Source organism: Ursus arctos, unplaced genomic scaffold (genome assembly GCF_023065955.2).
Source record: "Ursus arctos isolate Adak ecotype North America unplaced genomic scaffold, UrsArc2.0 scaffold_25, whole genome shotgun sequence".
NCBI lineage: Eukaryota > Metazoa > Chordata > Mammalia > Carnivora > Ursidae > Ursus > Ursus arctos.
This window is the reverse complement of record NW_026622930.1, coordinates 21,101,847-21,126,514: the sequence shown is the minus strand read 5'-3', so window position 1 is coordinate 21,126,514 and position 24,668 is coordinate 21,101,847. Positions and strand designations below refer to the sequence as shown.

Sequence of the window (24,668 nt, the reverse complement as noted above, 5' to 3'; positions counted from 1 at the left end):
TTCTAGAGCCTCATCCCTACCATTCTCTGCCTCACACTGTCATACTATAGTATTGCCCAATTACTTGGGGTCTCTTTGTATTTATCATGCTGTTTCTCTTCCGTACCATTCCTGCAATTGTTTACTCTTCACACATGGTCTTTCCTCTTTATCTGGCCAGCTTTAAGATTCATCTGAGGGATCAGACTCCATGACAGCTTCTGCACACCTGTAATTCAGCTCTTATAGATAATATTGAAATTATCTATATGCCAGCTTTTCTAGAGAAAAAAAATGTTCCTCGAGAGGAAGTATCATGCCAAATTCATTATTATGCCCAGAGCATGTAATATAGCATCTGGGACATAGAGCTACTCAGTAAATTCTCTGTTAAACTGAATAAATTTGCCTCTAAATGCCTTGTTGGGATTTATGATAAAAACAAATTCCTGATCTATGGGAACTGCTTGCCTGGTATTCCTTAATGACTATCTCAATCCTCTTCCTCCCTGAAATGTATCGTTCTTACAGTTTTTTGCTTATCTTATCTGTGAGCCTGACCCAACTCTTAGCTGGACTTCATATTTATATTATGCGACCAATGCCACAAAGCAACAGTGACACTATCCTCACCCAATCCTCTAGTTCTTCTGGGATTAACGCTAACAGAAGAAATTCATTTGGCAGATTTATGAAAACAATTACCAAATGCCCTGAGAGGTCCTTCTAATACTGCAAAATGTCAGCATGGACTAGCTGAATAGCAATTCTACTTTCCATATAGTTTTTGTCCTCTGATTTCAGATCTTATCTTCAATACTTATAGAGCTGTCCAGTCATAGTTCATGGGAATTACAGTATTGTAGCCCATCAATAACCTAAACCATCTTTCTAGTAAATAGATTCAATTCCTCCTTAGTCAGTTGGTCAGCATGGTATTGCTTATCATGACCCTTTTACACTGTAGAGGAACACTTGTCTCATGCAGTATTAAAACTCGTCTGATCAGAAGTTCAATCCCATTAAATGATAAGGGAAAACTGCTCACTAGCTCCCAAATTAAAGAGCTATGATTAAGAGTCATCTCTGGCTCTCATAATTTAACTGAACAACAGCAGTGAAAGCTTTCTGTTCAGAAATGATAAAGACTTTAACTTAAAAGAAAATTCCAAGTACATTGTTCTTGTTGTCACAATGGAGGAGTTGGGGAAAAAGAAAAAAGAGAAATGCTTTATTAATGCACAACAAAAGTTTCTAGCCCCAAATTTCTTAGACAGCAAAACATGTATTTCTAAATTTCCTATGCAGGTGGCATAAATACGAGTTTGCATTTGGTTTTATCAAAATGGTTAGGAATGAACAGCATTGCTGTACTTAATGTAGGAGGAAAATTTTACAAGGTTGGGTAAATTTCAATGGTCAGTCATAATGCTGTTAGTTTCTTATTAAGAATTTTTTTAAAAAAGAGGTTTCTTTAATGCACAGCTAACCTTCAAGGGTGAACCCTGTCTTTCCACCACCTCCCACCTGTGCCTTACTCACCAAGCTCAGGGCATTATCTGTGTTCACTCAGATATTCTCAATTTCTTGCCATTATTATACCTATATTTAGCCAACTGGAGAACTTTTGCATATTTTTTGTATGATCAGGTTTAAATACTGCATTTTTGCAGAAACCTTCTGTAACACGCTGGAAGCATCGTACCCCCCTAATATCCTCTCACAGAGGTTATAGTCAGTTCTTCCTCCTTTTGTGTTTCCTTGTCAATGTTTGTATATTTCTATAATAATATAACACACCTTAAGGATTTTAAAACATTTGTATACATTTCCATTTTCCTTATTAATTTCCATGGCTTGCTAACATTTATACCTCTCACGTTTATATGCAAAAAAAGTATGTAGTCAATAAATCTTGGCTGAATGAAAACTTTAGACAGTAATACACACAATGGTAAGAATATTAATCATGAGTCTAACATGCAATCCATTTTCCCATTCTTTATATGGCACTGGAAATGTCACATAGCTTTTCTAAAATCTCATTTTTCTCATATTTTTTAAATTAGGATATGGGACAAACTTAGAAGTTCTTTCTTACAATAAAATCCTAAGTTGGCCCACAATTGTTCAGGTTTCTAGTACAGTTGGTTTTCTCATAGAATTTAAATGGGATGGAAGATCTTTTGCTTTAGCGTCTTAAAGCTGAAAAAAACTAGTTTAAGGAGGAATACAAGTGCTTAAGTGTCAATACCTTAAGATGTCAATATACAGACATCTACATCTTATATGGTCATGATTTTCTATATATTTTAATTAAGGAATTTCCAAGTTGATGTGATATATGAGAATAGGTGGTGATTATCCCATAGTGCAGAAGAATCTTCTTGCTAAAATTAGCAAATTGTTCGATTTTATTTAGATTTGCTTACCTGCCCTTTAAATTTAAATCATCAAGCGAAAGAACCATGAAGCAAGAAAGTTATCTTCAGAACGTAAAGTTTACCCTTCCCATTTTGCAACTGAAGAAACAAGATATCCAGAGAAATGAAGGGATTTGCTTGAGCCACATAGAGATTTGGCAGGCTTTGAGCTTACCTCTAGGAACTAGAATATATTAAGTATCTATTTGTAAATAAAGGTTGGTTATATCTGCCCTGACCTTTTACATACTTCCCAAGACATTGCCTATTTCAAGGAAAAGGCAGAAGAATTTGTCTGACAACAGTTTTAATATTTCAACAGTTTTACCTTCCTTTATTCTCTCATTCTGTAAATTATACTCCTATATAGTTAAGCTAATTTTTAAATGTTAAACTAAAGGAACATGGAGGTTTCCTAAATGCATGACAACGGTATCTTCCCCAAAACAGTTTCATATGTTCTGTTCTATAACAAAATGTACGGCTGTCCCAATAGAACACCTTGAAGTTCATAAGTATTATGGTAACTTTAGGACTTAAAGATAAATTACCTTGCTTTCTGCTAACCAGCGATGTGGGTCATAGTTAATATCAGGACTAGATGAAAAAACCTACAAAAAAAAAAAAAAAAAGGAAATAAGTCTATTAGAAGTAGAATTTTCTCTGAAATGAACTTACATAAGTGAAATTCTTCAGCATAACATCCAAAATTTTAGTTCCTAAATTTAAAGGTTTCAAAAGAAAAAAGTTCATATCAAGTACTCAACCAATTCCAAACCACCATTTATCTAATATGTCTATTTATGTACACATGTATGTATGTATGTATGCACTGACAGTAAATATTTAGCTCAAATACAGAGACATGAATCAACTCTCAAGTGTTATCATCGCTAGAATCTCTGAAGGCGGATTCCATGGAGTTCTGGCAAGCAGCCTCAATTAAACCAGTGTACTTCATTTCTGTTGGTTTCTTGGCCTCAGTCTTGTTCCACGTAATATATTTCACAGTGGGTTAGGTGTAATTACATGGAAACTTAATTCTTTGTCTCATTTATCCTTCTTTAATTTCATACTATGAGGGCCATTTTGTCTCATTAATGGTTGTATAGAACTGACAGAAACTAATCAACATGACTCTGTGCAAACATTGCTTTATATTTCACGATGGTAACAAAATCCTACAATAAATAGGTTGTCTATACCAGCTGCCTTGATTTCCTTCACATTTATAAAATCCCTTGCCATCTGGTTCTGTCTTATTACCAATAAAACAGTGCTCAAAGGCTGTCAATGACTTCATGATTGCAAACGCAAAATTTTTTCTCAGTTCCTACTTTCTTTGAAACAGGTGCTAACTGTGATATTTTTACAGGTCTCCTCTCTAGAAATTTTCTGCTTAAAAATACCTCACCCTTTTGCAAGAGATGTCTATTTCTATTCTTAAATATTTCCATACTTCCTGATGTGTGTGCACATCACTCCCCTAAGGAGTATCATTAGGTAATTCATTTGGACACATGATGAATACATAATGATGCCGGCCATATGCCATAAACAAGAGTGCTGTATTCTCATATCCAACTTTTCTCTCCTCCACTTTCCTCATATTCAAACCTCACCCAACGCTCATGCCTCCCTGACTTCAGTGAAATCCTGCCTCTAGTTCATACTGTTTTCTTCCTCTTCGAACTCTGCTATTTGTAAGCATCCATTTGTCACTGATTCTCACTGATTATATGTTATTATTGTTCTTTTCCATTCATCTGTGTCATAGTTTCAATTAAAACTTCAGTGACCTAAGATGGAGTATTCAAGATTAAAGTCTAAAATAATTTGATAGGTATAAGCAATGTTCATATTTTGTGATTTTTTTCACAAATTTATACATAGTTTAGTGTTTAAGAGAACAGCCTTGTCCACTTACAAGTGGTGTGACTTAATTTCTCTAAGCTGCAGATTATCATCTATAAAGTAGGGACACTGCTTCATAAGGCCAAATAAAATGAGGGTTAGCACAGTGCCTGGCACATAGAACAGTATTATTACTACTAACTGCATATAAAGATGTCATCATCAGGAAATAGACTTCAAGGTCTATTGTGACAAGAGCACTATAACAACAATTTGTCATGAAAAGTTAAAAGAAACAGAGGGGCCTGGGTGGCTCAGCCAGTCAGGCGTCTGCCTTTGGCTCAAGTCATGATCCTGGGATTGAGCCCCACGTCGGGCTCCCTGTTCAGCAGGGAGTCTGCTTCTCCCTCTGCCCCTTCCCTACCACTCACTCTCCCTATCTCTAAAGTAAATAAAATATTTTTTAAAAAGTTAAAAGAAAAGAGATATATAGATAAATATACAAATATATATGAATATATGACCAATAAAATGTACTCCATAATAATGATAGCTAGCATGAGTTGAGTATTCACTAGTACAAGATATTTCACTCCATAATATGCACCTTAGATATTTTATTCTACTTTATCCTCAAAATAAGCCAACTTATAAATGGGACATGAATTCTTAGAGAGAAGAGAAATTGCATAACTTGTCCAATGACATACATTAGCAATTTGGAGAGATGTAATTTAAGCCTATATCTGTCTTGATCCAAAGCCTATTCTCTATATGCTCTACAAATGAGTGAATACTCAGACCAAGTGTTATGAGAAAAGCTCTTCAATTATCAAAGACTGGTCTGTGAATATGATGTAACTTTAATTCAGACACTCTCCTAATTGTTTTATAATAGTGGTGGCTTATTGTTTGTCCTTAAGTTTTCAAACTCTACATGCAGTTACTAAAGTGGCATAAGGAATAAATATGGTGGCTGGAGAAAGAAAAAGGTAATTAGAAATAATATCAATATTCCCAAAGACTTTTCTCGGCTCATTTGTTACATATCTATTACCCAATTCATACTATAGCTGTCACTCTCTACATAAAATGGCTAAAAATTTCATCAGCAATATATCAAAATCAACAAATGACAAAGAATAATTGGAATTATTCCATTTTCTAAAACATTTTATAAGGACCACCATTCTCCCTTAGATCTCTGAACTATAAAGCATAGAATCAATTTTATTTTAACAACACCTTGGGTGGTTTATTTGAGGTAAGAGCAAATGTTATATTCTTTGGTAATTATTTTTTTCCCCAAGTTTACAGGAAGGTAACAACAGAGGTTCTAATAGAAAGAGACCCACAATGACAAAAAAACTCTAAACAAAACAACAACAACAAAGAACTTAATAGAATTTCCATTCTTTTAGATTTACTTTCCACCCATCACTTGGATTGAATCAGTCTTTCTCTAGGGGCAGAGGTGTAAAGACCCATTACCAAAATCACTCCATTCCTGAAAGCCTATTAAAAAATAGAGCGCTTTTTGGAATATGTTGGAAGGATAATTTGTGCCTCAAAAAGAAATAAAATATTTAAGCAATCTGCTATCTACCCACTATGTTTTAGACTATAATTGCCCATAACAATGTTTACGTATCTTATAGCATGATCCAAATGATACCATTTCTCCGTCTCTATCTGATTCAAAATAAGCCATCCTGACACAAATACTTAAATATAGAATAAATATTTCATTGTTAATATGTGCTTCTTTTAGATGAAATTGGGATCTTAAGGCCACACATCCTTTAAATATGGGTAACCATGACAAGTCTTAAGTAAAAAAAAGCAGCAGCAGGCAGGAAATAGAATAAACCATCATTATAAAAGGTCCTATAACAAAACTGAAAGAGTTTTTCCTCTAAAGCCAATTACTTCTCATATTTGGCTCAAAGTCCTCTCAAAATGACATCTGAGCCTTTTTAAAAATGTAGAAAGGAATACATATTGTAAAAATTCCATCAACTCCACCAAATTCTATCCGTTGAAATATTACTGTTAAAGATGAATCCTAAGATACCTTCCACTGCAAGAGTAGAAATATAGTTCTATTTTCTTTAAAACAACACATAAGAAAAAAAAAAAAGAAGAAGGAAAAGGATAAGAAGGAAGAGCAGAAAAAAGAGGAGAAAGCAGAAAAAAGAGGAGAAAGCACAAAAAACAAAAAGAGATCATTTTATATGAGGAAAAAGATAAATGACAAAATAAAAAGAAGAAACACCTGGAAAGTATTAAAAACTAAGAAGCTCTTGGGCATGACACTATAATTTGAGTCCTGCCATCTCATCACATGAAATAAATACAGGGTAAATGATGGCTAAATGCTAAGTGTTATGGTCCCACTGTATCGAAGCAACGCAACACAACACAGCAGTACTATGACCTAGACTGAAGGAGGTGTTCGCCTTCAAGGAATTAAAAACATTCATGATCAATTCCTATTTTTTTTTTTTTTTTTTTTTTTTTTAAAGATTTTATTTATTTATGTGACAGAGAGACAGCCAGCGAGAGAGGGAACACAGCAGGGGGAGTGGGAGAGGAAGAAGCAGGCTCATAGCGGAAGAGCCTGATGTGGGACTCGATCCCGGATCGCCAGGATCACGCCCTGAGCCGAAGGCAGACGCTTTAACGACTGCGCTACCCAGGCGCCCCCAATTCCTATTTTTATTTATCATTTCATTAGAACTATAAATTGAAGAGCAATAGTCTATTTTAAGATAGAAAAATTCGAGAGATGCCTGAGTGGCTCAGTTGGTTAAGTGGCTGTCCTCGGCTCAGGTCATGTTGGGATGGAGTCCCGCATTGGGCTCCTTGCTCAGCAGGGAGCCTGCTTCTCCCTTTGCCTGCTCTGCCTGCCACTCCCCCTGCTTGTGCTTGCGCGCTCTCTCAATCTCTCTCTCTCTGACAAATAAAAAAAAATCTTTAAAAAATTAAAAAAAAAAAAAAAAAAAAGAAAAACTCGAGTATAATTTGTCTAAACAGGGAAGGCAAATAGCATAGGGGTCATGTGTTTAAGTTCCAGGGTTAGACTCCCAAGGTCTAAAAGTCCTGGTTCTAGCATTTAACTAGATACACGGCCAGGGGCAAATTACTTAACCTCCCCAAGCCAGGCTTTCTCTTGTCTAAAATGAATTTAATCAGAGCACCTAAAGGACAGGGTAGTGTTAGGGGTTACGGGAGAGAACCCTATACCGTAGCTACCACAGTACCTGTAATACAACTAGTACTCAGTAGATGTTAGCCATTAATATACTAACAACAACAAAAAATGGCCTGTGATAACAAAAACCCAGGCCTCTTGACTCCAAGGATATTTTTTTCGTCAGAACTGCTGCTCTCTCACATAAGACATTTTCTTTTACAGAGTGAGATAGAGGCAATTCAATGAATTAACAGTACACTTTTTCTCCGAGGACTGTGCAATAGATACAGTATCGCCTTCTAAAGAGTCCAAGATGTTATTTTGTTTCATAAAACTTTCCAGAATAAAAATGTGACTACCATGTAACTATGCATTAAAATCTTATTATAATTATATATTAGGAAACTAACTGAAAGGCACAATAACTGAAAGGCACAATAAGAACTCATAATTACTTTCAATTTCTCTATCGAGTCTCTGGAGAAGGTTTTACAAGCTGCATCAATTTCCTTTCCTATGACACCAAGAATGGATTCCTGTTCAGTCTCCAGGCAAAGAAGTTGATCCTTGAGCTGCAATCTGGCCTCTTCCATCCTCCTTAAGTGCTCTTCTTCATTGCTTATATGCTTTTCCTAGAACATCGATAAGAAAAACAGAAGTTAATTATTAAGTAAACGCAAGAAACACTTATAATATCTGTACAGCCAACACAAAGGAGTGTAGTAGAAAACAGATCTGACTCGGTCAGGCTTCTCACTTCACTAAAATGAAACAGTTTTGCCTACTCATCAACTGAGGTCAAGTTACAGAGAATTCAGAAAAAGGGCACTGAGTGAGTGGATACTTGGCAAAGAAAATTAAAGTAATTCTGTAACCAAAAGAAAATGAAGTTTAAAAAAAATCCTTTACATTTTAATAACATAATGCCATTAATGTACTGGAGAGTAAAAGCTGATGCCACGAGCAGACTTTGAGCTTTCAATAAATATTAGTGAAACACTAGAAAAAGTAAAATATAAAATAAGATGTTAGTTTCTTCATTTCAGAAAAAAATACCTATTACTACTTTATCTCATCAAAACAGTTTGTTTTTTTAAGGATTTTATTTATTTATTTGACAGAGAGAGACAGCCAGTGAGAGAGGGAACACAAGCAGGGGGAGTGGGAGAGGAAGAAGCAGGCTCCTAGTGGAGGAGCCTGATGTGGGGCTCGATCCCAGAGCACCAGGATCACGCCCTGAGCCGAAGGCAGACGCCTAACGACTGCGCCACCCAGGTGCCCCAAAACACAGTTTTTAAAATGTCTAAGTTTTCAAATGCAGTCATACTGCATAAACGCTTTGAGTCATGTAAATTTGATAAAAGCAAGATGGAAGTACTTCTCAAGTAAGCAAATATATTTAATGAAAAGAGGTTTCTTTTTTTTTTTTTTAAGATTTTATTTATTTATTCGACAGAGAGAGAGACAGCCAGAGAGAGAGGGAACACAAGCAGGGGGAGTGGGAGAGGAAGAAGCAGGGTCCCAGCGGAGCAGAGAGCCTGACGCGGGGCTTGATCCCAGGACCCTGGGATCACGCCCTGAGCTGAAGGCAGACCCTTAATGACTGAGCCACCCAGGTGCCCCAGAAAAGAGGTTTCTAAGAATCCTTTAAGAGACTACAAAGACTTGGGAGCCCCCCTCTAGGCAAAGTAAGTCTCAATCATGATTGCACAATTTTATTACTAGAGAAATTCTAGTGGTGTAGCAAAGACCTGAAAGAAAGTAACAGAACCACTAGAATTTTAAGTATAAACAATGGCCCCAAAAGTCATGGTGGCTGGCTACCTTTGCTTTCACTCATTACACAGTAACCTGATCATTCTTTACCTACCCTAGTAACACAAGCAGGAAGATTATATGGTCAAAAACCCCAGCTTGAAATTAAAATAACAAAGAGATCCATCCGCTCAAGGAAAGCTAATCATGAAAGGAAAGACAACATTTTAGCAGAATCATATTTCCTTTCAACTCAAATTACTTTTTAAAAAAATGAATGAAACACCCTCTGCCCAAAAGAGAGTCCTTTCACAAACTGTCTTCTACCCTTCCCTCCAGCTTCATACCTCCCTCCTTCCCACTCTCTCATATGTCAACTACTTGCAGCTTCTCAAATATGCCTTCATATGTCTCTCCAACCACATCTAATGTGTACAACACTGCCTGAAGCTGCACGATTTGAAAATGGGGCTGGTAGCTAAGACACAGCATTTATCCTGATGACTACATCCTCCCGGTCTGTACCTCAGCTTTGTAACCTTAGGAACTGGATCTTCTTTTCCTTTTGGTACCCTGAGTGGAGTCATCTTTAAGCCCACAAGAGACTAATGGACAAATTAGAATGCCACTCAATTAACTACATCAGTTTACAATGAGAGCCATAACTGCCATATGGATCAGAATGTTCGTGTCAGCATAACCAGTACATTTTCTCCCTGCAGGCCAATCTGGATGGGAAGGCAAATTATAATCAGAATGTTGCTTAATGAATAGGAAACTGGAGCGAGGGGAGTTTGTTTTATGAAACAATTTATGAACGGCATCACGCTAATGGCAGCCTGGCGTGTCCATCGACACATCAGGGATTTACAAACCACAATAAGTGTTCCATTCTCCTGGGCAGTGTTTGGATGGAAACTGAAGTACATCTCCCTAACTTTCTTCTTTGTTCACATTCAGTTTCTGCCCAAACACTCCCTCCCGATTGATAAGGCATCTCTTTAGAGATATTGATATCTTCAAAGTCTTGCTCTCATCTAGGAGCCTTTCTGAAAAATTAACATCGTGGCTCTGAACAACATTTGATGATTTTAAAGCTTACTTACTAGAAAGCAACCCTCCTGTCAAGTCCCTAGGTGAGGATACTCACTCCTGTACTGTTGGCTACGTAAGTACCACCTATACTTCCTGTCCTTCAAATTTTATCCTTCAAGACTTAGTCTCCTTTCTTCACTGATTTCCCAAAGCAGAATGTTCCCAGAGCATATTATGTATATCACAGTTTAAAAAAAAAAATTATCAAGCTGTAATATAATTGTTTTTGCACCAGCCTCCCTCAATAAACTGCTAATTTCAGGAGACTGCAAAACATGCTTATAGTCATCTTTAAACTCCCCAACTTTGTTGAATAGTGATTTAAAATTTTTCAAAGACTCAAACACTGGAGAGATCATTTCATCAATGACCATGCAGACCTATATACACCCAGAAGCTATTGAGGTGTGCTTGGAGGTTCCTTCTATGCATACATAGAGCTCCAGACTGCAGCTGTATTCTCACTGGTGTGATATTATTAAAGAAAATACTCAGTTGACATTACTGAAGTATTTAGAGGACAACTGTTGATATTCTAAACCCAGATAATTCACAATGATGTTCTAACTGTTCTTTCTTTTCTCATTTCCCTCAGAGCCAGCTTTCTTCTATCCACTATCACTTTTTAAGAATACAAAACTAGGGGCGCCTGGGTGGCTCAGTCGTTAAGCATCTGCCTTCGGCTCAGGGCTTGATCCCGGAGTCCTGGAATCGAGCCTCACATCAGGCTCCTCTGCTGGGAGCCTGCTTCTTCCTCTCCCACTCCCCCTGCTTATGTTCCCTCTCTCGCTGGCTGTCTCTCTCTCTCTGTTAAATAAATAAATAAAATCTTTTAAAAAAATTAAGAATACAAAACTAATTCTGTATTTTGATATTCCTAAAAATGTTGATACTGTCAGAAAAGGCTCTATAAATTCAATCTCTTTAGCAAAGACTGAAAACTTCATTATTCACTCTGCTATATTCTATGAGATAGGCCACAAGCCATGTCTAACCAACTTCCCTTTGAAGTAAAGCTCACAGAACTATGAACTCACATGGACCTCTGCGATCAATAGGTCCAACTACCATGTTTCAGAAACAGCTCTATACGTGGAACAAGCACAGCTAATTCTGAGGGAGAAGTGGGAAACTGGCTGACATTAATCCAATCATCCTGTCTGATTTGAGGGTATATGGATTAATAAGGGGAGATGAAAATATTTAGGCACTATGATGACTATTCCCTGGTTCTCTAGTGAATTCAGAAGAAGTAATTCTACAACAAGATTAATCAAAAGCCATCATATTTCTATAGAACTAGAGGTAACTCAAGGCACTTTAGAGACTATTTAGAAATGTGGAAAAGTGGTTTGTAGCACAATGGTTAGGGTGTTGGACTTCTGGAAATATGGAAGTCCATATTCAATGGACTTGAAGTCCATTGAATGAAGTCCAACTTCAATATTTCAGCATGAATGGACACAAATGTCTGGGTCTTGGGAACATAAAAGGAGCTTCTCTGTGCAGGAGAGGATGGGGTTAAAGAGATAGATACAGATGAAGCTGACTATAGCAGTCTACATGATCCAAAAAGAAAGATATCCTAGACCATGACTGAGTTTGAGAAAGAACCTTAGAGAACAAACTCAACCGTAAATTACACAAATGAGGAAATCAAAGTTCAGACAGACTAAATAACTCGACTAAAGTTAAAGAGGCCATAACCCTTAACTTTAGTCCCCTGGTTCCAGACTAAGTGCTCTCTATTAAAATGCCAGATAAGTTGGGTTCTTAAAATTGGAATTTAGAAAGCCAATGTGAAAAACTCAGGAAAGTTATCAGCAGGTTATGTGGGGACTAATATAGCCTTAAAATAGAAAGAACAGGGGCGTCTGGATGGCACAGTGGTTAAGCGTCTGCCTTCGGCTCAGGGCGTGATCCCGGCATTATGGGATAGAGCCCCACATCAGGCTCCTCCGCTATGAGCCTGCTTCTTCCTCTCCCACTCCCCCTGCTTGTGTTCCCTCTCTCGCTGGCTGTCTCTATCTCTGTCAAATAAATAAACTAAAAAAAAAAAAAAAAGTAAAAAGAATAACAAAAAAATACTTCTGAATGAACATAGTTACAAAGGAAATATGTGACATATTGGGAAATTCAGAACAAACCAAAAAAAAAAAAAAGAGAGAGAGAGAGGAAAAAAAACCATCAAGCATGCATAACATGGCTAAACTTTTAGGGGCTATCCATCTAAACTGGAGATGTACCCTATGTACACATAAAATCTAATCTTGGCATTTTTTAGTCAAAATGTATACTAATCACACAGTAAGCAAGGTACAGTTCCACTGTTAAGAGAGCAAAGATTTTATGAAGCTTCCATTTCAGGACAGGAAATGCTTACACTGTTCACATTTGTGTCTAAAGTAAATAGAAAAAAAAATACTGCTTACAATCTCATCAAGCACACATATGTGCACACATACAATGTTGACTGGCTTCATCAATGGACCTGTAATTCAAAGTATGAGAAATGTTCCTCTAATTATATATTTATGTTACAGCACGCTCTTTACAACTCAGAACATTCACTTTACCAAAGGCTGTAAAGATTATAAGAAGACACAATCTTAACGGAAATAGAACTTCAATAAAACTAGAGCATGTCTAAAACGTTATCTCCTTGGCAAAAGTTTATGAGATTCCTTCAATGTCTTAAGAGTTCCAGAAGAGCCACTTTATTTCTGATATGGTTATTATGGGACATGAAAACAGTTCTTCACATACCTTAAAAGAAAGATTTTAGCAAATAAACACAGTATGCTTAAATAAATCATTAATTACAAAGCTACTGTTGTTCCTTTATTGAAAATTCACTTGAATAAGCAAATAAGACAATATTTCAGCCCCCAGGCCATCTTTAATACATCAGCAGTGGGTACGGGAAAGATAGGATGAGAGGCAGAAAGAGATATTAAAGGCTGGGGTTAAAACAAACATAGCGTAATTCAAAGTTATTGGAAGCATGGCATGTTGAAACTATAGGCCAGCACATATCACCTAAAAAGTTTTGAGAAAGAATACTTCTGTAACTCAAGATGACTGCTATGCCTAAGCCTTAAATCCAGGACACTAGCATTACAAGGCAAATTATGAAACTACCCTGAACAAAAATTGGATCTGTCTGGAAGCCATTTATCTAACTCTCTAAAGAAAGCTCACATTACTTATGCCAACAGAGTTGACTCAGCTACAAGGAAGTTAAGTTACAGTGAAATGCCAACCAAGGCAGAAACTGCAGAACAACTAAAAGAGAAGGATCTACTGTGGATATTACAGGGTATCTGAGAAGAGTTTAATCTAGAAAATTACCACTCTGCAGTTCAAACTGTCTTACAAAACAGGAAGCAAATAAATAAACAAATAAAACATTAAGTCTTGGTCACACCATAACTACTTATTGCAAACGCATTTCTTTAAAATACAAGATTTTATATGATGCTGCATTTTTTAAATTCAAAGTATGGCTATATATTAAATGTTCAGACTGGTATTTAAAAATAAAACAAACAAACAAACAAAAAAAACAAAGCAGCATCCAAAATCAACAGTTCAGATCAGTTTGAAAAAGTCTCCATGTATCCAACCTATGTATATCTTTTGCCCTCAGTGAACCCAGCACTACTCAGGAATAAAGAGGACAACGGAAGGTCATAAACTGAATTTTTTACCCATTATAAAAGTGCAGTAACATGCATTTCCTTCCTCATCCACGCAGATATTATAACAACAGATAACTTGAGCTCTTAAGAATAATAGGAACATCTGCCCCTTCTCTTGCCCCCAAGGCACTTTATAGGAGCTTCCCCTAGGGTTCCTACTACTTTGTGTGTCTTTTATGTCTGTCTCCTTACCAGACTGAATTCCTATTGGGTAGAGATCTTATTCTTTATTTAAACATCCCAGTATCTAGCAGAGTGTCTCACATAGCAGTCAATCAATAAGTCTTTCTGAAACATATATACCCTTTTTTGTTCCATTCGTTCTGTGAGCATTTTTTGTATATGCTCTATGGGCCAAGCAGAATAGACCCCGACTATATGACAATGAAAAAAACAGAATCTCTGAACTCAAATGACTTCTTGTGTTTCTGTAAGTTTGCTTTTGCAATAAATTAATCAGTAAACTCATTGAGGGCAATCATCTTGTCAGTTAACAGGTTATTGTAAACGGCAAGGCCAGTTGATGTCACAAGAGCTAGGGCACTGCCAGTAGTAAGAAGCAATCAGATGCAGAGTAAGTTTTAAGGATAGAACCAGTAAGATCTGCTAATGAATTAAGTATGGATCCATGTGTGAGTGAATGACATGGTTCTTTATATGTATTTAATAAGCAAAAGAACACTGTAATTCCTACTAGAAGATTTCCTAAAATAAAAGGGCTAGTATTTTGTGGGTTAGATACTCTTTTTTCTCCTCTGTAAGTAGATGCTTTACACTATTTCCTTCAAAGAAGAGGAAGAAGTTACAATTAATAGTATGCTAAGAATAAGAAGTAAGAGCATCAGTAAAACAGTAGAGCTAATAGAAAAAAAGTAAGGCATAATTAGAACACTGGATATATGATTTGATACACATTAAAATTGGGGTATGAAAGATTTTCCAATCCATAACCTAGTTTTAGGCAGGCGCAGGAAAGTTATCCATAAAACAAAAACCAAAAAAATGCAAATTCAGATTTAAACTTCTAACCCCACTTAAGGAAATTATTCTTGCCTCAGGCATTTTACTATCTTTTTCTAGGAGAATATTGAGCAATACAAAGATCATTGGCAGCATAATCAGAAAGGTGTCAGGATATGTACTGGATACATTCCTAGAAATTAATATTCAAAGTTGGAAACAAAAATACCGCTAAAGGGTATTTTATGCATTCATTAAGTTTTAGGACCATTTTGCAATTATTATGTATTTCTCTTAAGTCGAATGCTAGGAAACAGAAATAACGTTGTTATTTAAAATCAGCCACTTTTGATGCATTTCTATTTCTGAAACAAAATATGGACAAGGAAACAAACAACTAGAGTTTTAAATTATGCATTTGGAACGAACATTGTTTAATTTTCAAAAGAAAAAAATGTATCATTCATCACCAGAGAAATGTTTATAAGCTTACAGTGTCTTTAAAAACCATCAGCATTTCTTCTCTTTATTTTTTCTTAAAAGATACTTAAGCATGTGTTTGTTCTTATGAAATAATATGGGAAAACATGTTTAAGAACAAATTTCCAAATAATATAACTTATGTAAACAATGAGTACCTTCTGGTTATTTTCCTAAAATTTACAGAATATTGCTCATTTGACATTAAATGACAAAATGGAGAGAGTCACTTTAAATTGTGATTTAAAAAAAGAAGAAGAAGAACAAAACCTCACTTAAAACAGACCTGGACATTCATTTTATGCTCCCTTTTAGGGTCTACCAAAGCAAGCAAGCTAGGACTACCTAACTCCTGACAAAGCACTGAAACAGATATAATATAGAACACTTCATGCAACCTATTTCCCTTGGCTTTCCACACCACAACCAACTGCATGTACCATTATTTAGCCTAACTCCTACACTATGGGTATCACTCACAATCTCAAAATTAAATGAAATCAAACTAACAGTACAGGATTTTAAAGGAAAGTATTCAAGAAAACTACTTTCCTTTCAAGCCCTTGTAGTTTTCAACCACTTGATGAATTAAGGATTAAATGCCATGCTTCTCAAATCAAGTCCAAATCAGAGATGGAAAAGATGTAAACTTTGACCTCATTCATTATATTCATTTAAAATCAACTTCTTTGATTCTAAACAGTTGGTAGAAAAGTCACTGCCAAGGAACAGAGTTTGAAAATGGCTTCTCCACACTTATGTTCCATTTTGGAAAGTAAAGACCACATGTACTTCTATACAGCCTTTATTTCTAGCCCCGTCCTCTGCCACAGCTCTATGTATAACTGTCTCCCACCCCCCATCAATGCATAGTCACTTCACCATTGCATTCTAAACCTGTTTCTTAAAATCTGGCATAGTGTTTCATACATGGTAAGTACTCTGATGTTTCAGCCAACTCTCTGTAAGAGTCAAGGACTACTCTGGACTTAATGACTATAAGTGATTCAATTAAAAGCACTTTATAATAACAAATACAAAATTTATAATTTTACCTTTAATTTGACCATCTTATAATCTTCATTGCTTTTTTTTTTTTTTAAGATAACCACAATCTCACAGGAAATTACTCATAACATCTTAGTCAGTGTTTATATAGAGTATAAATTAACACATGGTAGCTACAGCTTTATTCTCTTTATTCTACTCACAATATTTAAAATAGATGAAGCACCAAAGAAAGAATAAGTCCTGCCTAAAAATGGCCTAAAGTATAAACACTAAACACTAAAGTAAATGAAATAAATCAACAGCTCACTTGCTTCTATTTCTTTCTTGCGGTTCTGGAAAAAAAAAATTAAAATCAGAGAATTCTGTCTGCTACAAGGAGTTCTTAGTAAAAAAAATACGGAACTGTGATTTTGCAAAGTAGTGAATACTTTATAGAATAGACAGCTGACAATCATATATATTTTTCCACATGATGATAAGTACCAATCCTAAACAGATGGTCACATTAGAACCAAAACACAAAATTAAACAACACTGATTCATTTTTTCCTGCCACTGATATATTTTATGTGGCAATATCAGGTTTTAATTAGATTTTTCTAACAAAATCACTGATCTGATGACTTCTTTTCCAAAATTGGTGTCAAGCTAAAAAATAAAAGAGTATATGGTAATCTGTTGAATATAATAACCCTAAATTTAAATTCAACACTATGATTTCAATGAAAAGATATAAATGTGAGTCATTTTACTGGCAGTCAATAAAGGGAAAAAAATAAAAGGAATTTGTGCTCATATCCTGTTTCCACCACAAGCTATGCAATGTTGGGCAAGTCACTGTATTATACTCTCAACCTCAGTTTCCACCATCTGTAAAAATGGGCATCATAATTACATTTGCAAATGAGAATTGCGATTTTTCAAAGATCCATATTTTGTGTAAGAAAAATATCTCCCCTAAGTGTTTTTATCCAATACAATCGTAGCTTTAAAATATGTTGCTAGGTATCACTTCACAAATAATTGGAATAAAGCATTTCATGGGAAGGAACAAAAATACATGTGTATGAATCCTGATCTACTCAACACTTAGGTTCCTATAAACCGCTATAGCCTTGGATGTTACAAAATCTGAGGCCTTAAGGTGTCTCCTAATTGTGTCATCACAGTTTCTCATCTCCTGAAAGAATAACAGAAAAAAAGTCCTGAGAGAATTCAGTATACTACATAAATTAGCAATAATTAATTATATGAGCTAGTTAATTAAGAATCCTAGATACCTATATAATCTATATACTGGTTCTTATAGATTCTGGTACAACAGAAAAAAAAAATAGAATTGGTAAACCTGATTCCTCTATCCATTCTACCAAATGGACAGCTGGGAGCACTTGGGCAAGTCTATTAACTCTTTGGGCCAGACCTGCCTCATCTATAAAAGAAGGTGGTGGAGGGTTAATATTGTTTAAGGTTCTTTTATATCTCAGAATTACACTGATGCCAAATGTTTTGGGAAACACCACCTTTGCACAATATTCCAGTGCAATCTTGTAAACACTGAGACACTGCTTATTAAAAATAAAAACCAGCACATAGATTTTTTTGTGGGGCAGAAAAACAAACTACTGAAGAATCATCCAACACTGCCATGACTAGCTATAACCACAAGGTATGTGTACCCTGTGACAGCATCTCTCATAACGGGGGAAGTTCTACATATGGTTGTGATTACGGGTGGATTAAAGGCAAAAAGCAAAATGAGGAGCATGGATACCTCTGGTTTCCTCCAGGTCTGGATATCTAGTAGCAAGAAGCCTGTCTGCAAAATTCTGCTTAGAATTAAATCAGTAACAAATACAAATGAAAGCTCCAAATATGGAAAGTACTGGATCATATAGGACAGAAATTACTTGATCTATAATTTTAAAATAGAAAAGACACAGTAATGTACTCATAAAGAGAATGCCATATTCACCAGATAAAATATTGGGTGTCAAATAAATTTGATTTTGAAAAACGTTCACGGACACAGGTAAATTCAGAACACAAAGCTGTGCATGGTGAATGATCCCAAATGGGATCTGTGTATCTGTGTGTGTAGAAAAGAACCCCGAAAAGAATTCCACCAGAACTCGAATGCAAGAGAGTTAGGTGGTGAGATCACAGGTGAGTTTTTAAACCTTCTATATAAAGTACCCTGCATTATCCAAATGAAAATCGGTTTTATAATTTTAATGTTCCCTTTTAAAGAAGAAAATATTTTTCTAAACATAATTTCAGAATTTATAAAAATGAATATAATCAATAAAATTACTTTCTCTAATATCTGAAAATTAATGTCTTTATTATGTCTACATTGGACATAGGAAAACAATCTCAGAACATTACTATCATTTTTTATGCCATTTTCTCACTGCTTATAAAAATACCTGCCCAAAATATTGTATACATTTTTTCATAAAACAGCCATACTTCCAAAACCTAAGGTTCAGGAGAATAGACACAATATAAACAGAATAATCTACAAACTAATATTCTCTTAATTTTAGACACCATATTTATGTCTAAAATATCATGTAAACATGCTCAAAATTAAAAACCATGTTTAATACTTACACTACAAAATTACTTGGAAAGCTCCACAAAGATGGCCAGTATCATTAGTAAACTCATACCTACTTTAATAAAATTTTTTAAAGTTGGATCAGATATAGGTCTGTATAGATAAGACATTTAAAATCTTCACTATGTAAACTTTGATGCTGACTTGCTGAGCAAAAATGGCTTAATTATATGCTAACTCTTTTGATGATTCAGATTCCAGTGAAACCAATAAAAATATATTTCTGATAAAACAAACAGCATTATGAGTTTCCAGGTAAATGCCAGAAGAATTAAAAAATTAATATTAATAAGATCCTTTTAGAACAAAAGAAGAAATCAAATATTTTCCTTTAAAATTTTAAGCAAAAGGAATAATAAATTTCAATGACACTACAAAGTTCTATCTAACATTGCATGAGAGGTTTTTCCCAGTAAAAAGTTAATAAAGTTTTAAATGCATATGTAAAAATTCTGTGGGTTGCACAATACTTGTGCTCTTTGTCATGTAAAATTGAAAAATAACATTTGATGTTAAAGGAAAATCAGATGTTGGAAAAAATGCATTTTATTACTGCATATCACCACTGAATACATGAGGAAAATATGCTGAAGTTAGTTATTCTGTACATATATACTAACAGCAATCTTCTACTGCTGATTCAGGCTGCTGATGCTCATGGCTTTATATGAATTTTGATGCAATTTTAACATTTCTTAGCTTACCAAGTAATAACACGACAAGAAACAAAGACCTAAAGTAAGCTGTCAAAAAAGTAGCAAGACATTTAAAAAAGAGGGGAAGTGCCACTTATGCCACTAAGATGGGCATGCGAGAATAATGCTGTATTAGGTAAACAAGAAAGGCTTCCCTTTTGATTACAGCAGAATCACATTTGAAACCCCTTCAATCCATAAGACCCCATTTATCAAGTCCATTGTATTGCTTACATAGTAATCTTTGGGCTACAAGTCATGGGGGCTTTTTTTTTTTCACTGAAAATACATTTTCGTCTTGTTTTCTTGTTTTTATTTTCCGCAGTCTGCCCTCCCACATACACACACACACACACACACACACACACACACACACACACTGAATGTACATATACCCATAGGTTATCCATATTTTTTATCTACATATTACACATATGTGCAAGCATGTATGTATGTATACACACGCACACACACACCTCTTTCTCCAGAATTTACTTACAAATTACCTACTGTGTATCTGGCTCTGTGCCTGATCTTGGAGATGCAAAAACAATCAAGATTTGGCTCCTGTCCTCAAATAGAAAACATAATTATAAAACTGCCCACTTGTTTGGTTTGCTTAACACACATGCTTTCAATATCACTTGCTAATAGAACTGCCAGCTCTTTTCACAAGGGATCCTCCTTTGTGGGCCATCTGTCTCATGTGATTCAACACAGTCTGGTTCTAAACTTCCAATTTGCATAGTTCTGCAATAATTCTTACTTCCAGTTCCCTGGCCCTTCACTACCTAACATTATTAGACGGACCAGAGGCAGTCAATCAATACTTGCTGATTGGTTGATTGCTTGGCTGAACCACTAATCAGCATTTATTTGGAAACACAACAATAACAAAATAATGGCATTTACTAATTGATAGCTTATTAGATATCGGTTACTCCGCCAGGCACTTTATGTATTTTTTCACATTTAATTCTATAATAGAGGTATCATCATACCTTTTTTAAGATGATAAAACTGAGGCTTTGAGTTTTAAGCAATTGGCTTAAAACCATAATACAGCCAGAAAATGATTTACACTCAACGTTCTGCCCATAGCCACTAATGTTATGCCACCTCTCAGAGAGAAGAGCCCTATCTAGAGACGGTGGGACCCAACAAAATTTTGATTCATAGGTAACCATATACTAAGGCACAGATCAACATGAACAGCTAAGTGAATCCAAAGTACATAATAATCACGTACACAAAAAATAGATCTTAGAGAAAAGCAAGCATATAAGCTACATATACTTATGTTTGTGCGTTTAAGATTATTATATCTTTAAGATTATTTATCAGTTTAGATTCCAGAGACATCTTTTCTCTGCATTAGCACACATTGTCAAGACTCGACTATACAGTTTTAACAGCTGAAAGCGATTTTGTTTTTCATGATCTGGCTAGGAACATTCAGTTGCAGACCCGTGTCTTATCTATACCCAATCCTCCGCACCCAGCACAAGGCCTGACACATACTGGATGCTCAATACATAGCCATGGAATACAATCATTAACTCCTGAAGCTCTGTCATAAGGTGAACGCTCCACTTATACGAACGTGTGATAGCACGTATATATCTAGAACATCACAAATAGAATCAGTGAAGAAACATTTATTTTAAGCAGAACAAGGTAAACTGACATCCCAACATAAGAAATTTTCACCACTATTTTTTAAATGCAAATACGTAAGTATAAAACACGTTAATACACTCTTCTGGCTAGAATTTTAATTATGGAAAAGCTGGAAAATTTAGCATTATCTCCACAGCAACTACACCCTGGCAACAGATACAGTAAATATGTGTGAATACGGGACACACTCAAAACAAAGCATGACATGAGAACTAAATTGCAGCAGTTGTCAAGATTGTAGGCCTATATTTAGCAATGTAATTTAGCACGTTTAATCAAAAACACCAAACTTATATCTTATTTCCTTGATTTTGACAATTACTAGAAAGGTAAAAAAATATACCTATAAAATATAGTGAATTTTTCAGAAAACATAAAGAGGAAAAGATCAGTAAAGCAGTTAAGGAAGTTTTATCCTACAGGTGTGTGAAGCATTTTATGATACCCCACCCAGTGGTGGCACCTTCCTCATACACGTAACCTTGTCAAATACAGGACTCATTTGACCCTGTCTATCTTGTCTTATCCTACTAACATTAAGTACTTCAATGATCATCTTTACATTTGACTTTTATCATACTAAACTATAAATCCTTTTTATAGTCTTCCTTTTATAATCTTCCAAAAAGGAAGTTAGCGGAAGAAAAATATTCTGTCTTCTATTCCTAGTTGACTTTTGCCACAAAAGTAGTGACTCTCTCAAAGTCCCTGGTATTCTACCCAATGCCTGATATATAGCAGATACTCCAAATAAATTCACACATCTACTGAAAGGAAAGCAGTAAGCCTACTAGGAATGTTCCAAGTTTACCAACCTTCTTAAGCTTCAGTCTCTGCAACTGCAAAAATGAGCATAATAGTATCGATTTCATAAAATTACTATAAGCATTAAAAGTGCCTTGCACATAGAGAGCACTTAACTATTACAGTATTTGTTGTGAGCCTCAGTTTCCTCATAGGTTAAAAGGGATCAATAAATCTAACCCAAAGAATTGTGAGAACTGAATGAGCACACATATATAAATCAGCTGGCATAAATACCTCACATACGGCAGGTCCTCAATTAACCAGAATTCCTTTCTTTGCTACCTTGCCTCTGAATTCCTATTTTAAGATCCAGAAGAAATTTAAAAATCATATGTAGTAGAAGGTTAATAGTTGGTTGAAAGAACAAAAATCCAGCATTCTAATAAACTATCATTTTTTGTGTGGCACCAATATAACTTTCCTATGAAAGACTACAATTAGTATTTATTAATACACAAAATAGGGGCACCTGGGTGGCTCAGTTGATCAAGCAACTAATTCTTGATTTCGGCTCAGGTCATGGTCTCAGAGTCCCGAGATCAAGCCCCACATCGGGCTCCATGATCATGAGCATGGAGGCTGCTTCAGATTCTCTTTCTCTCTCTTCCTCTTCCTCTGCCCCTCCCCACCCCCATTTGTGGGTGTGCACTCTCTCTCTAAAAAACATTGCATAAAATATATTCTAGAAGAAATACTGGAAGAAATCTGAATAAGTCTTTAAAATTTGAATTCATTCATATTTTTACCTTTTCTTCTAGCTGGTCCTTCAAAGCCTGATATTTGAGCTTCAGTTTTCTGTTCTCATTTTCATTCTGGGTTAATTCCTCTGTCAGCCTGTCACACTGTGATTTCACCTTCTCTAGCTGACAACGATGGACTTTAGCTGTATTCTTATCTTCTATGCTTTCTGCCTGAGAAAAAGAGGAGAAAAGAAAAAGTCCACTGGCCACAGCCAAATTGTACACCAAACAAGCTACATATTTTATCAGTGGGCAAAAACTTCAAGATTTTGCTCTAAGCATCTGTACATAACATACACACAAAGGAAAGGAAATCCTCCTTGCATTTATTCAATCACTCCTTAGTGCTCACTGAGCACTTACTCAGTGAAAGGATGTACTAGGTGCTGAGATAGCAAATATGAACAGTAAATTGCTAGATGCAGCTACTGATTCTACAACAACGAATGAGAAGTGCTTAACGAAGACAGAAGCAAATACTGTGCCAACCCAAAGTGGGCACCCCAACTCTGCTGAGAAGGAAAGGGGTTGTGAGAGATGTGTCCCAAAAGGGAAATACTATGACCCAGTACTGACTGATCAGTTTCCTCCTCTATAAAAGGAGCTTTACGACATTCCTGTTCAACCTCTCTCCTGGGTTTTATGAAACTGTGTACTTTCAGTACAACAAAATCACTGATCCCACCCAGTAAGGCTGAAAGGATTATGAATTGTAGCATCCAAGAAACTACAAGTAACTGAACTCAAAAAGGAGTTTACCAGTGATTATTATTTCTGTACCAACAGTGTAATAAAGTACCTGGTTTTTTTTTCTTTTTTTAAAAAATATAACCTGAATCAACTTTAAGAAAAAATTAGGAATAATCTATTCTGTGTACAGGATTCAGTAAAGATTTGCCAGGTATGTGAATTTTAAAATTTTTAAAATAACAACGGTGCAAACACTTACTATATGTCAGGCACTGCTCTCAGACCTCTTTGTATAGTTCTTCCTCATTGTGTCCTCACAACAACCCAACCAGAGAGGTACTACTACTGCTTCCTTCTTTTTTGAGGCTGAATCCCAGAGACACTAAAACTTGCCCCAGGATATGTAATGAGTAACTTCAGAGCTAGGATTTGAACCCAGGAATTCTAACGTCCAGGCTTTCAACTACTCCGCCACACTGCCTTTAGGAAGGTACGTTAATCATTTGTAAAAAGCCGCTGGGTACAACTTGGCAGTGTTAACTGGTCACACCTACCAGTTACTAACAGCTTGTAAGCAACTACCTATGATCTGTTTAAAAGGCATGTTTTAATTTCTAAAATATATGTTTCTTTTCTTTTTACAAGTGCATTGTATGTGTGTAATCAGGTATGTAGGAATTCAATCACTGGAATCAATTTCCTGAGAGGAAGTTTTGTCAGCTTTAGACAAAAATCTGTATTATATTCACCTCACAAAATTCACCTAAGACTGGATGCCATTTTAAATTAACAAAGGAATTGATTTTTAATGAGGAATCCTGTTTTCACAACCCAAAAACAAAATTACAAAATAAAGTCTCTCCTCAGGAAAATTGCTCAATTATGATTTTAAGTTTCAATAGAATGCTTTGCCTTTTCTTTATGGCTAATGAAACTCTTGGGTACAGAAGGTTCATTGCCCCTAAGGCCAGGGGCGAAC

The 24,668-nt window shown here is 35.6% G+C and overlaps 1 protein-coding gene across 7 annotated transcripts in view; it reads right to left on the bottom strand.

Annotated features, from left to right (window-relative positions):
* The window catches only part of CEP128 (centrosomal protein 128), a 500,403-nt gene that overhangs the window by 221,057 nt on the left and 254,678 nt on the right, over positions 1-24,668 (bottom strand). For all 7 annotated transcript variants that reach the window (XM_057318321.1, XM_057318320.1, XM_057318322.1 and 4 more), the window contains 3 exons: positions 23,006-23,170; positions 7,908-8,084; positions 2,954-3,013 (listed from right to left, as the gene is read on the bottom strand). In XM_057318321.1, the coding sequence (XP_057174304.1) occupies positions 2,954-3,013; positions 7,908-8,084; positions 23,006-23,170 (402 nt within the window). The remainder of the gene's footprint in view (positions 1-2,953; positions 3,014-7,907; positions 8,085-23,005; positions 23,171-24,668) is intronic.